Source organism: Camellia sinensis, chromosome 2 (assembly GCF_055761805.1).
Source record: "Camellia sinensis isolate YWXY chromosome 2, ASM5576180v1, whole genome shotgun sequence".
NCBI classification, from domain to species: Eukaryota; Viridiplantae; Streptophyta; class Magnoliopsida; order Ericales; family Theaceae; genus Camellia; species Camellia sinensis.
Genome location: NC_138962.1, coordinates 88,668,811 through 88,685,590, shown reverse-complemented (window position 1 = coordinate 88,685,590; position 16,780 = coordinate 88,668,811). Strand labels below are relative to the sequence as shown.

General features: G+C 35.7%; 1 protein-coding gene and 1 long non-coding RNA gene across 18 annotated transcripts in view; both read right to left on the bottom strand.

Moving 5' to 3' along the window:
- Nucleotides 1-7,953: 7,953 nt before the first annotated feature.
- On the bottom strand, nt 7,954-8,781 carry LOC114284454 (uncharacterized). The gene is made up of 2 exons (XM_028227351.2): nt 8,689-8,781; nt 7,954-8,592 (listed from the first exon to the last, which is right to left on the bottom strand). Exons 1-2 carry the CDS (start codon nt 8,779-8,781, stop codon nt 7,954-7,956), a joined length of 732 nt encoding a protein of 243 aa, XP_028083152.2.
- A 7,094-nt stretch (nt 8,782-15,875) lies between these two features.
- Nucleotides 15,876-16,780, bottom strand: part of LOC114284449 (uncharacterized) — a 48,182-nt gene continuing 47,277 nt past the window's right edge. For 10 of the 17 annotated variants that reach the window (XR_014361326.1, XR_014361308.1, XR_014361314.1 and 7 more), the window contains 2 exons: nt 16,136-16,215; nt 15,876-16,025 (listed from right to left, as the gene is read on the bottom strand). This is a non-coding gene — a long non-coding RNA (uncharacterized LOC114284449). Of the gene's footprint in view, nt 16,026-16,135; nt 16,247-16,780 lie in introns of all 17 variants that reach the window. The other 7 variants (XR_014361321.1, XR_014361310.1, XR_014361319.1 and 4 more) reach the window with 2 other exon arrangements.

Below are 16,780 nucleotides of genomic sequence, written 5' to 3'. Positions count from 1 at the left end.
TTTAGAAAGTGAGTTAAATGTAGAGTTTTGAGGTAAATTAGACTGTGGAGAATAAATGAAAAAGGTTGTAATTGTGGTGTTGAATCTTTGGTAGTGGAGATGGTGACTTGAGGGTTGGTGATTTGTTATTAACTATTGAGATATTGAGTGCTAGAATTGGTTGCTCTCTAGAAATTATGGTCTAGTGCATAAGTAATTGGTCTTGATGCTTGATTATTAGAGTGCTTGAGTAGTGTAGTTATTATATCGGGGGTCGTGATGGCATAATAAATGTTCTTAGAAGAAGCCCTTGGAGTTAACTTGGGAGGCTATTATGGTTCAATGGAGCATGTGACTAAAGTGTGTTGGATTGATCGGTGAAGTCGGATCGGTGTGTCCTCATGCAAATATGTGCCTGATGGTTTGAGAATCATTGATGTTAATTCTTTGGTGGTTGCTTTTGACTATGAGATAAAAGTTTCGTAATGGCTAAAGGTGTACGTAAGTATTTCGATCGGGTTTAGAAGTGTTTGTGATGACATAGCTTCTAATATTGAGGTAAAGACAAACTTTGGTGCCTGTATCTCATCTATGTGGTTGAGTTATGTTAAGTTAGTCACTAGTTAGGATGTAAATGTGGAGATTTCCTCAAGTAAGGGTTATCTTAAATTTTCTTTTAGGAGTTTAAGTTTTTGACTTAGTTATCCGTTATACTGTGGACGTGGAGGAAATTTTAGGGTGCTAGTAGGTCGTTATAGTGTTACCATTGTGCTTGGTTTTGTGTTTACCCCATCTTGAATGTTTGGAGTTAGCTTCGATTCAAGGGTACTTGGTTTCCCTTGGTAAAAGAGGACGATATATTCCTTACCTTTGGTTTTAATTAAGAGCATCTGTTGGTGATGGTATTTTGTATCTCTCTTAGTTAGACTATTTCCTTGGAGGAAGGAGCTAGCGTGGAGGGTGTTTTTGTTGTTGTTTTTAGTTTGTTTTGTTGTAATTGTACGCTCTAGAGGCTTATATTTTGTAAGGTCACCTAGTTCATTGAACTGCAATACGAATTCAGAACATTATGGGAATGTATATGGTGAAATGTAACCTCTTATCTCTTAGTTCAGTGAGAAGGTGGACTTTTTGGGTATATTGTCGTATTTGTTTCGGCATATTCTTGTGGAAAATTTCAGGGCGTTACACACACACACACTCTCTCTCTCTCTCTCTCTCTCTCTTTGTATTTCTTAAAATCTAGTAGATATTTTGGTCCATTTTGTGAGCCTTATTCCGGTTGTGCTTGTGTTAATATATAGAAGTTGAAGTACCTACATATTCTTTTGCTCATATATTCTCTCTTTCTCTCCTTGCATTATGTGAACTTTAGTTGCTGATTTTTGCTTCTTTTAAGTTCATTGTTTGTGGGGGTGAAACCCATATCACCTATTTATTATAATTTCCACTAACCCTTCATTTTTGGCTACTTGGAAAACCTAATACAAAGAAAAGAACAGATCCAAGTTTCGATACTTCTGTTTGCTGAGTTGCAATATGCTTACTTGTGCAGATTTTATTTATTTATTTTGTTATTTTTTTCTTTTTTTGTTAAATTTTTCATATTCTAAACTTGAACTTTTGTGCTTTTCTCATATTTTCTCTGCAATCTAACACAACATATATATATATATATATATATATATATATTTATTTAACTGATTACTTGGGAATTAAGCAAGTTTTCAGATGTTAGGAAGATGTTTATGTGGCCACTCACTCTACTACTATGTGTCATTACTATGGACTATTATTAATTAAACTTGTTAATGTCTACTTAAGTACTCAAGGAAAACATGAAGTTCTCCATAATTTCTATTTAAAACCAGTGAGATTTAGATTTGTCTAGAAATTATATTTTTTAATAATGAAATCCTTTGCTCCTGTAACGCCCCGAAATAATTCAGCATGAACTGACCACATTAATTAACATTCGCTGAACCATGACAACAAACCTGCCATCTTTACATAGCCATTAAGAGAGTTTATACAAAAGTCTCACATGCAGATATACATTCAATGATAAAAATACACATGAATCTATAGCATGTGAAGCACCTAGTCTCAAAACAATAAAATGCCCTTCAGGGCTTACATCTTCCAAGGCAATAGCCCGGTTACACAAAATAGTCTCTCGGACCCATACACGTTTAACCCTTGGCTTTACAAAATTTACAACAAAAATAAGAGAGCTATTTACTCTTCACAAAATATCCACGCCCCTCAATTCGACGGGATCACCACATCTTTACTTGCACCAAATCTCATAGGGGTGAGCATAAAGCCTAGTAGAGAATTCTCACAAAGTATATACAGTTATGCAAACTCTCAATAGAAATGCAAATGTCAATGCCATGCCATGCCATGCCATGCTCTTTTAAAAGAAATTTCATTTCACGCCCTTCTTGAAGATTTTCATTTCTCATTAAAAGCTTACAATCTCAACACATTTCAAAACTTCCAATTTTAATCAATAGGGGGGCGGTAAATTCGACACTGGTAATCCCTAAGCTGGTGTCTGCAAGTAGACTCTACAAGTGCTACCAAACTGTTATTTTTACCAATATTATCAATAGGGGCGGTAAATACGACACTGGTAATCCCTAGGCTGGTGTCTGCAAGTAGACTCTACAAGTGCTACCAAATTGTTATTTTTACCAATATTAACCGGAAGGCTCAACACCTATCCGCGCGGATTTCTGGTCTTTCACCATGGACACTCAGGCCAACTTATTAAAATCATCTACACCCCCTAACTGGACTTACCAACGTATTTACCCCTTTCACATTTCCGTTAATTCTCATTACAATATAATCCCTCTAGTTGTAAACTTGATGAGAATGCAACAATGGTAATAATTCATTTCATGCACATTAACGATAATATATCAAATGAGAATGAGATGCAATAATTACTATTTCACAATATTTCTCTATTTTCAAAATACCTCTACAACAATAACAATTAATCCCATCTCTCATTTCTTCTTTTCAAAACTAATTCACAAAACACCCATGTGCCACCCATTTATAGTAACAACAACTCCCATCATGCACAAACCACAACAAGTTAGCCTCTTCAAGGCAATATAATATGTCTTCAACATAAAACCCAAGGTTTTACAACTTTAACATTTCATGGTACATAATCATTCACCACTTTCCAACAACACATGCTCAAGTAATTTAACAAATATGTTGTAATAACATTCCATTTCGCAAACCTTTAATAGATTTCCATTTTTTGCCAAACTTGTTATGAGATTTACTCTCAATCATCTTCATGACACAAAATAATAAAGGATTTCATAAGTATTTTCTTATTTTCCAAAATCCCCAAGGTCTAGGGTTCTTCATCACATACAAAATACTTTTTCCCATTTCTTAGTGAAAACCCTAATCAAAACATCTTTATTAGATTAATAAGATGAAACCCTCAAAGATTAACCAAAAATTTTAAAAGTTTAAAGCCCTTTTGTGAAAAATCTCTACATTTTTAAAATCACAAGGTTGAAATCATCAAAACTAGAAGGAAACTCTTAAATCATCAACAAAATAGCAAAACTTGTATATATAACTTAAGAATGTCCCTACCTCAAGGTCCTTGAGAAGATGGAGAAGAGAAACCCTAGTTTAGATGGATGCTCCTTCAACCCTCACTACACCAAGAGGAATCCTAGTTCTTGATCGTCAAGATTTAGAGGAAGATAATGATGATCTTCGTTCAAAGATTGCAAGAATCAAAGAGTTTTAATGCTTGAGGAAGTTTTCTAGAGAGAAGGGGAATAAAAATAGGGTTTAGAGTGAGAGAGGAATGTGAAAAATGTACATTTGGACCAAAAAGAGAAGAAAAACAGAGATTCGGACTGGCCCGACTGCCGCACGTGCGGCGCCCCTCCCCACACGTGCGGAGCGCCCTTCCCGCACGTGTGGCCTTCATCCCCGCACGTGCGGGGTTCCTCTCCCGCACCACTCTCCACTCGTGTATATTAGACAGAAGGCACCCCAAACCTCCCCTGTATTCCGTACGTACGGCCTCACTCCCCGCACGTGCAGCCCCCACCCCACACGTGCAGCCTTGGCCCAACAGCCCAGAAAAATCTGTTTCGGTCCCCGGGCACTCCGGACTCAACCGCGCACCTACCGAAGTGAAAAGAAAGTCGATTCAAAATAAGCAAGGATGAGAGTTTAGCAAAAAGGCATCCAGACACAACAATCCCAAAGAAAACGGGAAAGGAGGGACGTGTAGCAAAACCGACCATCATAGCTCCTTTCTTTCTTGGATTTTTTTTTGCTCCCTTTTCCGCAATTGTCACATGGATGCTCCAAATATGCAATTATAGTTAGGAAAATCAACACCACTTATTAATAGCTCATTATTTGTGATTTTCTTTGATGAGATTATTTGGTTTCCTCTGCCTATCAATTTCGAGTTAACTTTTAGAGCAATAAAGAAGGTTTGATTGCTTTCTTGTAATGAAATAATTTGTGAATATGTTCATATATTGGCATGTATACATTTGTTGTATTTTGGAACCATATTTTTGCTTCAATCTTTTTGAACAAGAAGAAGTATATAAACTAAAGCTTAATTTTTCCTTTTCTTTTTTCTTCTAATTTTTTATGCACAATGAAATAGCTACATTTTTTTTCCTTCTCTTGAGAAGATAGTGAACTTCAATACACGCGTGTGCACTCACAAACAAATGGACAAAAATTGAAGCCATGAGGATATGAACTAAGGTAAAGAAAAAAAATTTCATCGTAAACTTTTTTTCTATAATAATTTTGTCGATTGAGGGTTGTGATTTTTCTCTTGATTTCAAATTGGTTTTGTTTTGTTATGTGTTAATGCAACTTTCTTAAAAGATAATAATGTAGTTATATCTTGTTGTATTAGTCATGGGGTGGGCTATATACCAATTGATCAGTGTTAAAAGGGTGGAAATCTTGACTTGCCAACAAAGTTGATTTTTATCGTAGGAAAGTTGGCCCTAGTTGTTTCAATGGGTTTCCAATGAGAGAACTTGAAATATGGGCTTCATGACAAAAAATCGAATAAAGCATTTGAAGTGCTCGATAGGCTTGAAGGAGGCCAATAACTATTGGTGGGTTGAAAAAATTGGAGTTCGCTTAGGGATCCCTTTTGGATAATTAATATATGGAAACTTTGACTCTAAATAATTTTTTTTTGAGCTGCTTTTGCAATGTTTGATTGAGTGCAACATATTCTCAAGAAAATATAAGCAGCAAAATAGTAAGTAGATTTTGATGATCAACATTATGAAAGAAACCTGCACTGCGTACTTAGATGGTCCTTAAAAAATAATAATTTAGATTCTAAGGTGTCGTTTGGCAATGACTTTTTTAGTTGGCTTTTTGGCTTTTTTGACTTTTTTAGCCTGGGACTTTTTTGTTCGTTTGGTATTCTTGTTAGGCTTTTTTGACTTTTTTGTATTTTAAGTGGTGTGTGAATGAGTAAAATATCTAAATTGCCCTCATGTGGGCAAAATCCAACTACACCTCCAAATTATACACATTGTGACCCAATAATTTTCTCTTTTTTTTTGTGACCCAATAAATTTTTTTTTTAATTTCCCTTTTTTCACAATTTTTTTCAATTGCTTCATCATGCTAGAAGGGTTTGGTAGTCTTCTGCTCCCCATGATAGCCAAGTAACCAAACAAACCAATTACTCCCTCCACCCAGTGGACGTAAAGAAGCCAAAATATGTTTTCCAACATTTGTGCAAAAGGCTGTACACTCTCATTTTCACCAAGCCAGTGTTCCAAACAAAAAAAAAAAAATTTAAACATGAGAGCTAAAATACATTAATAAAATAAAATTTTCAACTCCATAATAAAGGTATGTCCGAACAATATATTAATAAAATAAAATAGTCAACTCCATAATAACAAACATTCGTTGGTAATTTGATCGAAAGACAATAACCAACTTCTTCGGCGGACCATAACGGGAACGTACAAACCTAATTACATAACGTACATACACATAAGACCATAAATACTAAATGTGATCTTACAATTCCCTACATATACAAACAGCAAGAACGGCCGAACTTGGGTTACCGACTTTGTCCTATATATTTCCCAACATGTTGTGATTGCACATGTGTACCAAACGATGTCGTATGACATTTCTGACAAGTTCCATATCTGGATCATCATCCCCAATGATTACTCCATCCCCTCCAGGAGAAGCAAACAACGGAATGCCATTGATTATGTTTGTTGCGTCGGCCTCTGTTACTATGGGTTGAACATTGGTTGGATTTCCCCTATTTCTCCGTATGTATTTATGTAATGCCATCGACGCACCAACTAACTGCACTTGCGCAGTCGCAAAATCATAACGAAGCATATTTTCCAGAAAACCCCATCGACTTTTCCACAACCCAAAGGTTCGTTCCATGACACTGCGCACTGACGAGTGTGCCTTGTTAAATAATTCTCGTGGGTTCACTGCATTCCTTGCACCTCACCGAAAATCTTCTTGGTGGTAACGGTGGCCCTTGTATGGAGCAAGGTAACCCATTCGATTAGGATAGCCCGAATCAACAATATAATATTTCCCTGTCGGATGTGAAGAAAATATGGTTATTTGAACATACTGTGCATATTTGTACATAGTGAATTTTGAAATGATAATTCTGCATTACCTTCCTCCAGATGTGGAAACGGCGCATTTTCATTGTTGATTATTTCAGCAAAAACTCTACTGTCATGCATACTGCCTTTTCATCCAAGTGATACAAACATAAAACACATGTCGAAATCAACAACCGCCATGATGTTTTGTGTGTGACAGTATTTGCGTCCAAAATAGGTCGCTGCCTCAGGCCCCGTCACTTTCGCAACATCATACGTGCCATCGATCACGCCGATGAAATCCTAAAAGCACAAAAGTTGAGCAAAATTTTGAAAAGATGATATGGCCCCAAACTTAGAACATTTTCGTCAATAAGTTGTACCTTGAATGGTAGGTATTTCATTTTTGACCGCAAGTGAGGATGTCGCACATTTTGATTTGTTGTTGGCCTACAATGCACAACCGTGAACTTCTTCATCACCTCCAAAACATTATGCACGTGACGTGATACGGTTTCACCTGAATGTTGAAAGCGTTCTTGGATGGCTCTATTCTTAAACCCTCTTAACACATGTATGAATATTGTTATGCTTTCTTCCACGGCTAATCCATGGGTACGTTGGTTAACACATAAACCAAAATCTCTAACTAACGCGTCACACAACAAGGAAAATACATGTTTTGGCATACAAACATTTTCTTCAAAATGACCAACGTGTCCGTCATACAATTCACATATCCATGCACCTCCAATCAATATTGATGTTCGATATGGTGTTTTTGACATGTAGTTTGGGTAATATTGTTGTACGTACCGACATGCTTGCACGTACGTCCAGTTATTTTGTTCTTGTATCTGAATAGCCATTTAGTTAATTTGCTCGACGAAGTCAGTGTTGCTGCTACCTTCCCTGTTAGACATGGCCACCATTTTGACGAGGCCTACAAGACATATGTCCAACGTTAACTAACATGACATATATACATGAACAACAGACCATGCATAAGAGTATTGAAAAAGCAAGCTAGCAACTACTGGACATGCATAAATTAGCCATTCCATCCAAACCAACAAATCAAAACGAAAAACATAATAAACACAACACAACCTGGTCATATTGTTCCACCAAACACATAAACATCCAACTTAAGCAAACCAAACAAACCCTAATCAAAAAGTTTCAAAAAAAACAAGAAAAATAACATAGACGTCCTAAATATCCGACACTGTAACAAGTTCGCCTTAAAACATTAACACATAACACGGAAAGAACCCATAAGTTCCCAGAAGTCGCCCAACCCCGTGGCCTATCCCAGTATCCATCAAACCTGCCGTGCACTAAAAAGGTTCGCAAATGGAGCTGCAGTGCTGCTTTGTAGTTGCTTATGCGTAAGCCACCTGATAATATGGTCATCATCGGGCTGGCACATCATAACCACTCGATAATCAGCGTTGTCCATAAGAGATGATGCAAAGTGAAACAACGGTGTACCGACCAAGGTAGGAATGGATTTCAACCTGTCCATGCACTCTGAAATGGTGTACAAGGACTCATTCCCAGTTAAGTGCCTCACAATAACTTCTTGGTTTTTAGTACGAACGACATTGCTCAGATTGTTAACGCTGTCAGCTAAGGCAGATGCTCCACTAGTCGGCTTTCTCGACTTTCCTGAACTTGCGGGAGTATTTCTTTTCCTTTTTGCGCCAGGGTCAACCGCAGGTTCAACACCTTCCATTGACGACTTAGCATCTACGCCAATACCAACAGAAGGGATTAGATCTGTGAAAGGCCGCATACCAAGGCTTTGAACTGAATTAGAAGATCCCTTGTTATCTTCGATAGTCCTTTCCCCCGGTGTCCAATGATGTCTTCCTGTTGCAGCTGCGCCTGTGAAGACAATCTCCATCAACTCCCGGTGCTCCAAAGTCTTAGTCCTGAACTTTGCACAACTCTTATTTATCTGCAGCAAAGCAAACACAAACCATTAGTGACAATATGTTACAAAAAAAAATTTAAAGCAATGTAGAAAGGTAACAAAATAGTATAAATAATTTACCAGTTCCATACGATCCCACCATTCATCGGAAGCCTGAAACATGCCTATTTCAGCGTCAAAGCCAATTCCAGTTATGCCTTTCGTATGGTCCATCAACTTCATCCAAGCAGTCCATTCTCGTTTCAGGCATGCGCATTTGTTCTTCAACTGCTTGACATCATGTTTTCGACCAGTTTTTTTTTTCAAACTTCTTGGCCAAAGACTTATACCCAGCGCTACTCAAAACCATGAATCGTCGGTTGCCCTCAACAATCTCATCGGCAATAAGTTGTAGGAAAAGCTGTGTGGATTCATAATCCCATACAGCTTTGTGAACATCTTGGCTGTCGGCAAGAACATTAGCTCGGGTACTTCCAACCCCTTTATTTTTGGCAACCGTCCGCGGTGAAGTTCATGTGGAATCCATACCGACAATGCAACTGATAAATTAAAGCATAAGTACCTTATAAATGTTCGCGTATCACTCACCCAAACAAATTGGCGCAAAAACTTATAAACTTAACAATTTTCACAATCGTTTACACATAAAATTAAGATGAACTACCAACAAACAATTTTGTAGATCGAAACCACCATTCCATTACACGTCATTGACAATGACTTGTAGGTATCATGTCCATAACAAACATAAGTCATTACAGTATTAGGTTTGTTAGGGTGTTACAAGACACTTTTCACATTTTCACATACGCAACAATAAGATTACAACAACAATGCATAGCACAGAAACAATGGTTTTCAAGATACGCAACGTTTGTTGAATGTGAATGACATCATCCCGTAACTGCATGACAATGTCATCATGGCGGAGTCAGACTCTGTGTTCAGTCGCCTAGGTTCATCGCACCAACCAATCCAACTTAAACATGGGTGACGAAATGTACGTACAAAGCTATTAGTAAACTGGTGTAAAAGAAATGACAATATGTTACCAAAAAATTCGGTGTACTCACCACAGGATTCAGACACGCATAGTAAGCCCGTCCTAGATTTTTGTGAGATTTGGAAATCTTGACAAGACATTGACCGTAGCCACAGGCACATGTACGACGTGGCCATGGAGTATATGTGCCACTTGACATGAATGAAGCCATGCTTTTTTTTGTAACATAGATGAATAGTAGACAAACATAAGGTGTAGGAAATGCTGTTTGATACATTTTCGCCAATAAGTTATGTGGTTGTCGTATATGATATGTGTGGTAATGAGATGATTATGTTAAATAGTTAATTGTTAGCATACACCATGTTGCACTAAACTACATAATTGGTTTACCAGTACTGTTTATGGCATAAATACAATAACACGCATACAAAAATAGGATTGCATACACATAAGCAACATTCTTCAATGGACCCAATCCAAGAGAATTGAAAAACAACGCTCACTGTTTTTTGTTTAACAGTTAAGAAAGCGTTACTAATCCAACATAATTGAAACGACTAAAATTAACACAGTATAATTACAAAAAAGAAAACCACCATTATCAGCTAGGGCATATGTTCAGTTAGTTAGTTGGCCATTTAATTATGATTACATTGAAGACCAGGCAGAAACACATATAGAAAGTAATAGACAGTTCAGGCGAAGGCACAACTATTTGTTGGTGAAAGAGCAAACAACAACAAATAGTCACAGATTTTTAAAAAACCAAGAATTGCTAACAGATTTGAAAGACAAAATAGGAAAAAAAATAAAATTAAATTAACAAGTTCAAATGTTGTGCTCTGTTTTGTCTGTATTTCATAAAATGCTTCTCCAACCAAAATCCGGATACAACCAACTATACTGCTCTGCTCAGTTCAACAAATTAACAAATGTAACAAATTAACAGATAAATTGAATTGCCTTGTAAAAATATATTGCTCTGTTCAGTTCAACAAATTAACAGATAACATTCCAATTGCTCTGTCTACTCCAGCAACAAGCAAAACCATTTTGTAGTGTGAGTTAAACAAAAATTGTGTTCAACGAGTAACAAGAAACAGGGGTAAAAAAAATCGAAAATAAAAATAAAAGAGAAAGGAAAAAAAATTAAAAAAAAAAAAACAAACTAGTTTGACGTCGACTGAGTTAGAAAAAAAATTCAATAAATTCCACAAGAACACCGAACAAAACCGAACAAAAAAATTAAGAAAAATTAAAGAAGAAAAAACCGAAAAAAAAATTTAAAAAATAAATAAACCAAATGAACACTACCATCCAACATTGCTTCAGTTCATCCACAACAGATCAGAATCAAGTAGAACATTTTCAGTTTTAAACCACCATTGACACCAAAATACATGTTTTACCAATGATCGAACTCCAGAACCACAGATTTTCAACATACACAGCACAAATAAGTGACATCTCGTGCAAGGAGACGAAAACCCCAAAATAGAGCGAGTTATGCGTACTAGAGATGCAACGACGACACAATGTTACGCGTGAAGGATGGTCGACCCGTTGACGAAGCACTGTAGGCCTGGATCGATCGTCGGATGCTGTGTTGCCCTCTCCCCCTCTCTGGTTCTATGTCGCCGTGAAGTTGAAGTGTGTTTCATCAGAAAACCCTACCAAATACATGTAAACCAAAATCCAATTGAACAGGGGGTATTTTCATCATTGTCCATTCGGTCACGTGCTTCCCACCACACGGGTCCATTCTGTTTGTTTGCTTGTGATTTTGTAGTGCATTTTTGTCGTGTTGTGCTCATGTAGCTCCAAAACGATTGTCAAACCGCAGCTAAGTAACATTCTTTAATTGTGACATATACTATGAACATAACCTTAAATTAGCAGCCACTTGCCAGTTTTAAACCAAAGCAAAACACCAATTATGTGACTCATGCGAAAACCAAATTTGAAGAATTCGCAGTTAGGCACATGATGTGAAAATGTGTTTTGCCCTCTTGTTTTGTATAGTGGCCTTTTTTTTTATTAAAGGTACTAGCATGGCCTTTCTCCTGGAGCACTCTTCAAATAATAGGCATGATGACTGTTGTCAAATGGTTTTGATTTATGTGAAATGGTTTTGAAATGGATTTCTATGAAATGAAATGGGTCTATTTCTATTAAATGATTCTATGAATTTCTTTGTCTAACTATATAGATGGGTTTTTATGAAATGGGTTTGATGGGTTTCCAATAAAATGAAGAGGTATGAATGAGGGATGTCTATTACAAATAAATTTTCTAAGGAAGTAGTGGTTCTTGAATGATAGGTTCATGTCTATTTCAAAGTCAAGGTTTTGGGAATTGATTCGTTTAGATCACAACTTTCAATTAAGGTTGGGACTCACCTTTTGCATCAAAATTCAAATTTCGCAAAAGGTAGAATGTTGGAGGTTTTAGAGTACTTGATTATCTTACTAATTTTATGAAGCATAATTAAGAGATGTATTTCTAGGAATAGACTCGTGCACTTGGGGTAAGTGTTTCAAAAATGGTAGACTTAGCAGGAAAACATGGCAGTTTTTTCGGAGTTTTCCCTCCCTTTGAGTCTTCTTATAGGTTTTGCTATTCCCTTTGTATTATGTCAAATAGTGCCTAGATTGGTTTATGAGGGTGCTTCATGGATTAAAGGGAAAACAATTAAATATTGTGCAATTGCACACTTACAGGCCAAAAAAAAAGAAAGAAGAAGAAGATGTTTTTGGTTAGGCACTCTAGTTCTCTGGATTATCTCAGAATTTTGAACAAGAGTTAGTCAAACTAAGAATTAGTTTTTGGTCAAGCACTCTAGGGTTTTTGCCAAAATTGGTAAAAACTTTATACTATTTTTGTCGATAGGGTTAAATTAATGTAGTAACTAGGAACCATAATTTACTTTTAGGGTTTTTGCTAAATTGGTAACAATTTTATATGTAGTTTCATTCATATACAATTTGTAATGTCCTTAGTTGTTAGTTGCCATTTGTAGGAAGCTGCATTGGTTGCATTGTCATTGATTATTGTGATATAGGGAGGACATGATAACGTTCACATAGGTGTCAATCATAGTACAATTGAAAAATGCTACTCTCCAAAAAATTGTTTGGTCCTTGTGGTTTGCATTGCCATTGCTTCAACTAACACCAGTGTGGTTTGAACTCCATATTTTGTAAGGCTACCATCCTCTTAGTTTGTTTTTGTTTCTATTTTTATTTTTTTATTTTTTGGTTTATATGTTTCAATTGAAATGTTTGGTCTTACTTCAGAAAATGTTGTAAAAAGGGTTCTAGGTTCTAGAAAATTGTGAGGCATCTTGCTTTATCATTTTTCGTTATCAAGAATATAAAATAGCATTATAGAAGATTTGATTAAGAACAATAAGTTGTTGAACTGACCCGAGTAACTTCTCAGTTAGCTTGTTCAGAAGGGCTTTAATGAAATGTAATAATTCTTTGGTTGAATTAATTGTTTAACTGTTGAAACTAGTCTATGTTTTTTTTCCTTTAATTGGATTGATCAATGGAATGTTAAAATTGTTCTTTTTTCTTCCTCCTAATTGCATTTTGCTTCTTATTTTATTTTACGTGACAATAGGATCTAGACCTTCCAATATTTATATACGTAAGCATCACACATTGCTTCTACAACATATAAAGGATATAGCCTTGCCTAACAGTTAGTGAAAAAATTGAGAGTAGATGTCAAAAATGAGCAAATATGTAAATGTGTAGCACATCCAATTTGTAAGGAGAAAATGCATAACATCTTTCTCATATATTTTTGTTGGATATGTCATTTGATATTTGAGCAATTGGTGGTTGTTATTTGCTATAAACTCTTGATTGTGATGTGCAAATCCATGAGTCTTCTTTGTGGTAATTGAGGCTTCTTTGTAGCATTGATTTGGATTAGGTGAAGTCTTCTTTTACTTTGAAGGAGGTGTATCATTGTCTTATTAATTATTTATGTTTAAATTTCTTTCTTTCCTATTTAAAAAAAAATAATAGATTGATTAGTCAAAACTTCCTCTTTGGCTTTGAAGCTAGAAAAAACTAGCTTTTAATCAAAAGCTGCTACAATGCACGCTTGCTATTAGCTTATTCATTTACTTGAGGCATAGGCGAGATAGAATAGGACTTATTTTTAGCCTCAAAGCATGTCTTACTCAGTTAGTATACACAATTATTCTGTCCAGGACTTGGTCTCTGAGCTGAGTCAGATCAGGTATGTGAGAGTAGCAAAGGTTTGGGCACCATCTAAGATACCACTTGCACAAAACCCACCGTAACAATTTAAAAAATAAATAAATAAAATCATCATGCATTCAATTTTCAATCTGCACTAGCCCATGACTTTATTTTGTCATCTTTAGCAAGTATAGCCATTTGGATTGGTAAGGCCCTTGATGTGGTGAAGCGGTTGGAAAACACCCGAGGTTGTATGGACAAAAGGCAAGTCTAGATGATGCACGAGGAACTAAAATCTGTGTAAGTGACATTGAACGAATGGACAAAAAAAATGTAGATAACCCTCACGGGGATGGAGGACAAGGTGAGGATGAAGGACACGAAGAAGAGTTGGGAAGAGATGAAGATGATGATGATGAGGGAGATGAAGAAGAGTCGAGAACAGAAGATGTTGAAGACGGAGATGAATTTTCTAAGGAGCCTTGACCTTGGCCTTTTCATTATTTTACTATGCTTAGACTAAATTGATAGTTGAATATGTTACGGGTTTTGTGGTTGTCCCAATTTGTTTATGAACACTTTTTTGGTTACTTTTGGGAGTTTAGTATGATACGTTTCATGTGTAAAAAAAATTCTTTTGGTTGGTGTTTTGATAAATATGACCTCACCAGGTTGTTTATTGTTTGAAATATGGTAACATATTGCCTTTTTTTTTTAATTATTTTTTTTCTTCTTCTAAATTTTTGAAAATTGTCAATGAGGATGAGTTGCTTGATGTTTGAAATATGATGTATTTTGCTTGATTTTAATGTATTGGATAGTAATTTATGAGGAGATTGTGAATGATACAGTTTGTTAACTCCAGACCTTGTCATTATATTCATTTCTAATTTGGAAGCCCATAGCCTGACTAAACACTCAAGATTTTGGCTTTTAGCTTTTATTTGGATTATGGCCAATGGATTAGCTAATTGATTTCTATCAAGGCAGTGCATTTTCCAATTGATTTGAAAATTGATTGGGGACCATTAGTCAATCAATTCTTGTAAGAAAGTGAAAACACCAATCAATTAGCCAATCATTTTGAAGCCCATGGCCATGACAAACAAAAAAAAAAAACATGCCAAAGTTTGGCAACCTTGTATAATTTGCTTGAATATTGTTTACAATCAAATCATAGTGAATCTATTAGACACTAGGCATGTTCCAATCTCACAATCAATTGGAGCAAATTTGTATTGTTTAGACTTGACTGGCAATGGTATACAATCAATTGTGCAATCAATTGCTCTGTACTCTTGCAATATGGATGCATTTTGATTAGCTAATTGATTTTTATCAAGGCAGTGCATTTTCCAATTGATTTGAAAATTGATTGGGGACCATTAGTCAATCAATTCTTGTAAGAAAGTGAAAACACCAATCAATTAGCCAATCATTTTGAAGCCCATGGCCATGACAAACAAAAAAAAAAACATGCCAAAGTTTGGCAACCTTGTATAATTTGCTTGAATATTGTTTACAATCAAATCATAGTGAATCTATTAGACACTAGGCATGTTCCAATCTCACAATCAATTGGAGCAAATTTGTATTGTTTAGACTTGACTGGCAATGGTATACAATCAATTGTGCAATCAATTGCTCTGTACTCTTGCAATATGGATGCATTTTGTACCGAATAGATTGGCATCCAAAATCAAAATTACAGCCTTACACATCAATAATCTACACATACATGGATTACCAAAATCAAATTTACATCCACATTACATCATCCATAAAGAAGCCATCCAAATTACATCACGTTTATAAAAAAGACTGGTCACTGATCACTTTTGGTGAAGGGGTTAATCATCCATATCCATTTGTTGGCCTTAAATCATCACCGGAACCTTCATCTCCATCAAATTTCTCCCCACTATAGGAACATGAAATGGCCCCATCCACATATAAATCATCAAAAGTATATGCTTCATTATGAAGGTCCACATTAGGAAGATAAGGATATTGTTATCGTGTCACGTACCAAATATCTAAGATTTTTGAGATAGGAGACATGCTCTCATTAGAAACTAGACACATTTTTTTTTTGCCTTGTTAGAAACTGGATCTTTATACCACATGTAGTGATTCTCATCAACATGCTGATTGACCACACCAAAGTATTCATAATGAAAAGGAACATCGATACAATTTTTTTAGTGTGAACTTGAAATGGCAAGCATCCAAATCTACAAATTTAAAAAAAAGAAGCAACAGTATAAAATATCAGTTTCCATTAACTACTAAAGTAGCAATGAAATAAATTTAAAACTAAAAGCAAGAATAAAGAGATTTTTACCATGTGAAAAGTGCCGGCCGATATAAAAGGACATGCGGGAAAGAACAAAAGCACCACAGGAGTCTTTCAAAACATGAAAACTGTAAGTGATAGGAACTACCATTAAAGCACCTTACATAACCAAATAAAAAAGTTATATCAGCAAAATAATTAAAAAATAATTCAAAAGTATGTAATTTCTCAAGGGCCAAGTGAAGTTGAATAAAGACACAAAACCAATCAAGTTCATATTGTTTAAATCTCTACAGTTAAATCTTCATAATTCTTCAAGCTAAATATAAAGTTCAAAGTTACAGCCTCTATTAACATCAAAAGTATTTCACAAAAGCCTAAATATATACATTGACAAGTCTCTTCCTCCAAAAACAATGTTTAACCATCCACCTCTAGAAAACCATCCATATAACCAACCATACAAAAAGATATTACAATCTTAATTGGGACAATTGACTGCTTTTTGCTTCTTTCCTAATAGCACCCAAATTAAAGTGTCACGTACAGTGTTTTTAAAGGCTCAAGGCGCACTGAGGCGCCGAAGGTCTCTTGGAGCCTAGGCGCAAGGCGAGGCGCGGGCTTTATTAAAGTAAGGCGCACAGTATTCGTCAAAAATAGAAAAATTAATATAGACTAATCATTCATAGTACT

Coding starts and splice junctions, on each gene's coding strand:
- LOC114284454 (XM_028227351.2), bottom strand. CDS start 8,781: ATGGACCATACGAAAGGCATAACTGGAATTGGCTTTGACGCTGAAATA. Junction 8,593..8,688: donor GGTGGGATCGTATGGAACTG/GTAAATTATTTA, acceptor GCTTTGCTGCAG/ATAAATAAGAGTTGTGCAAA.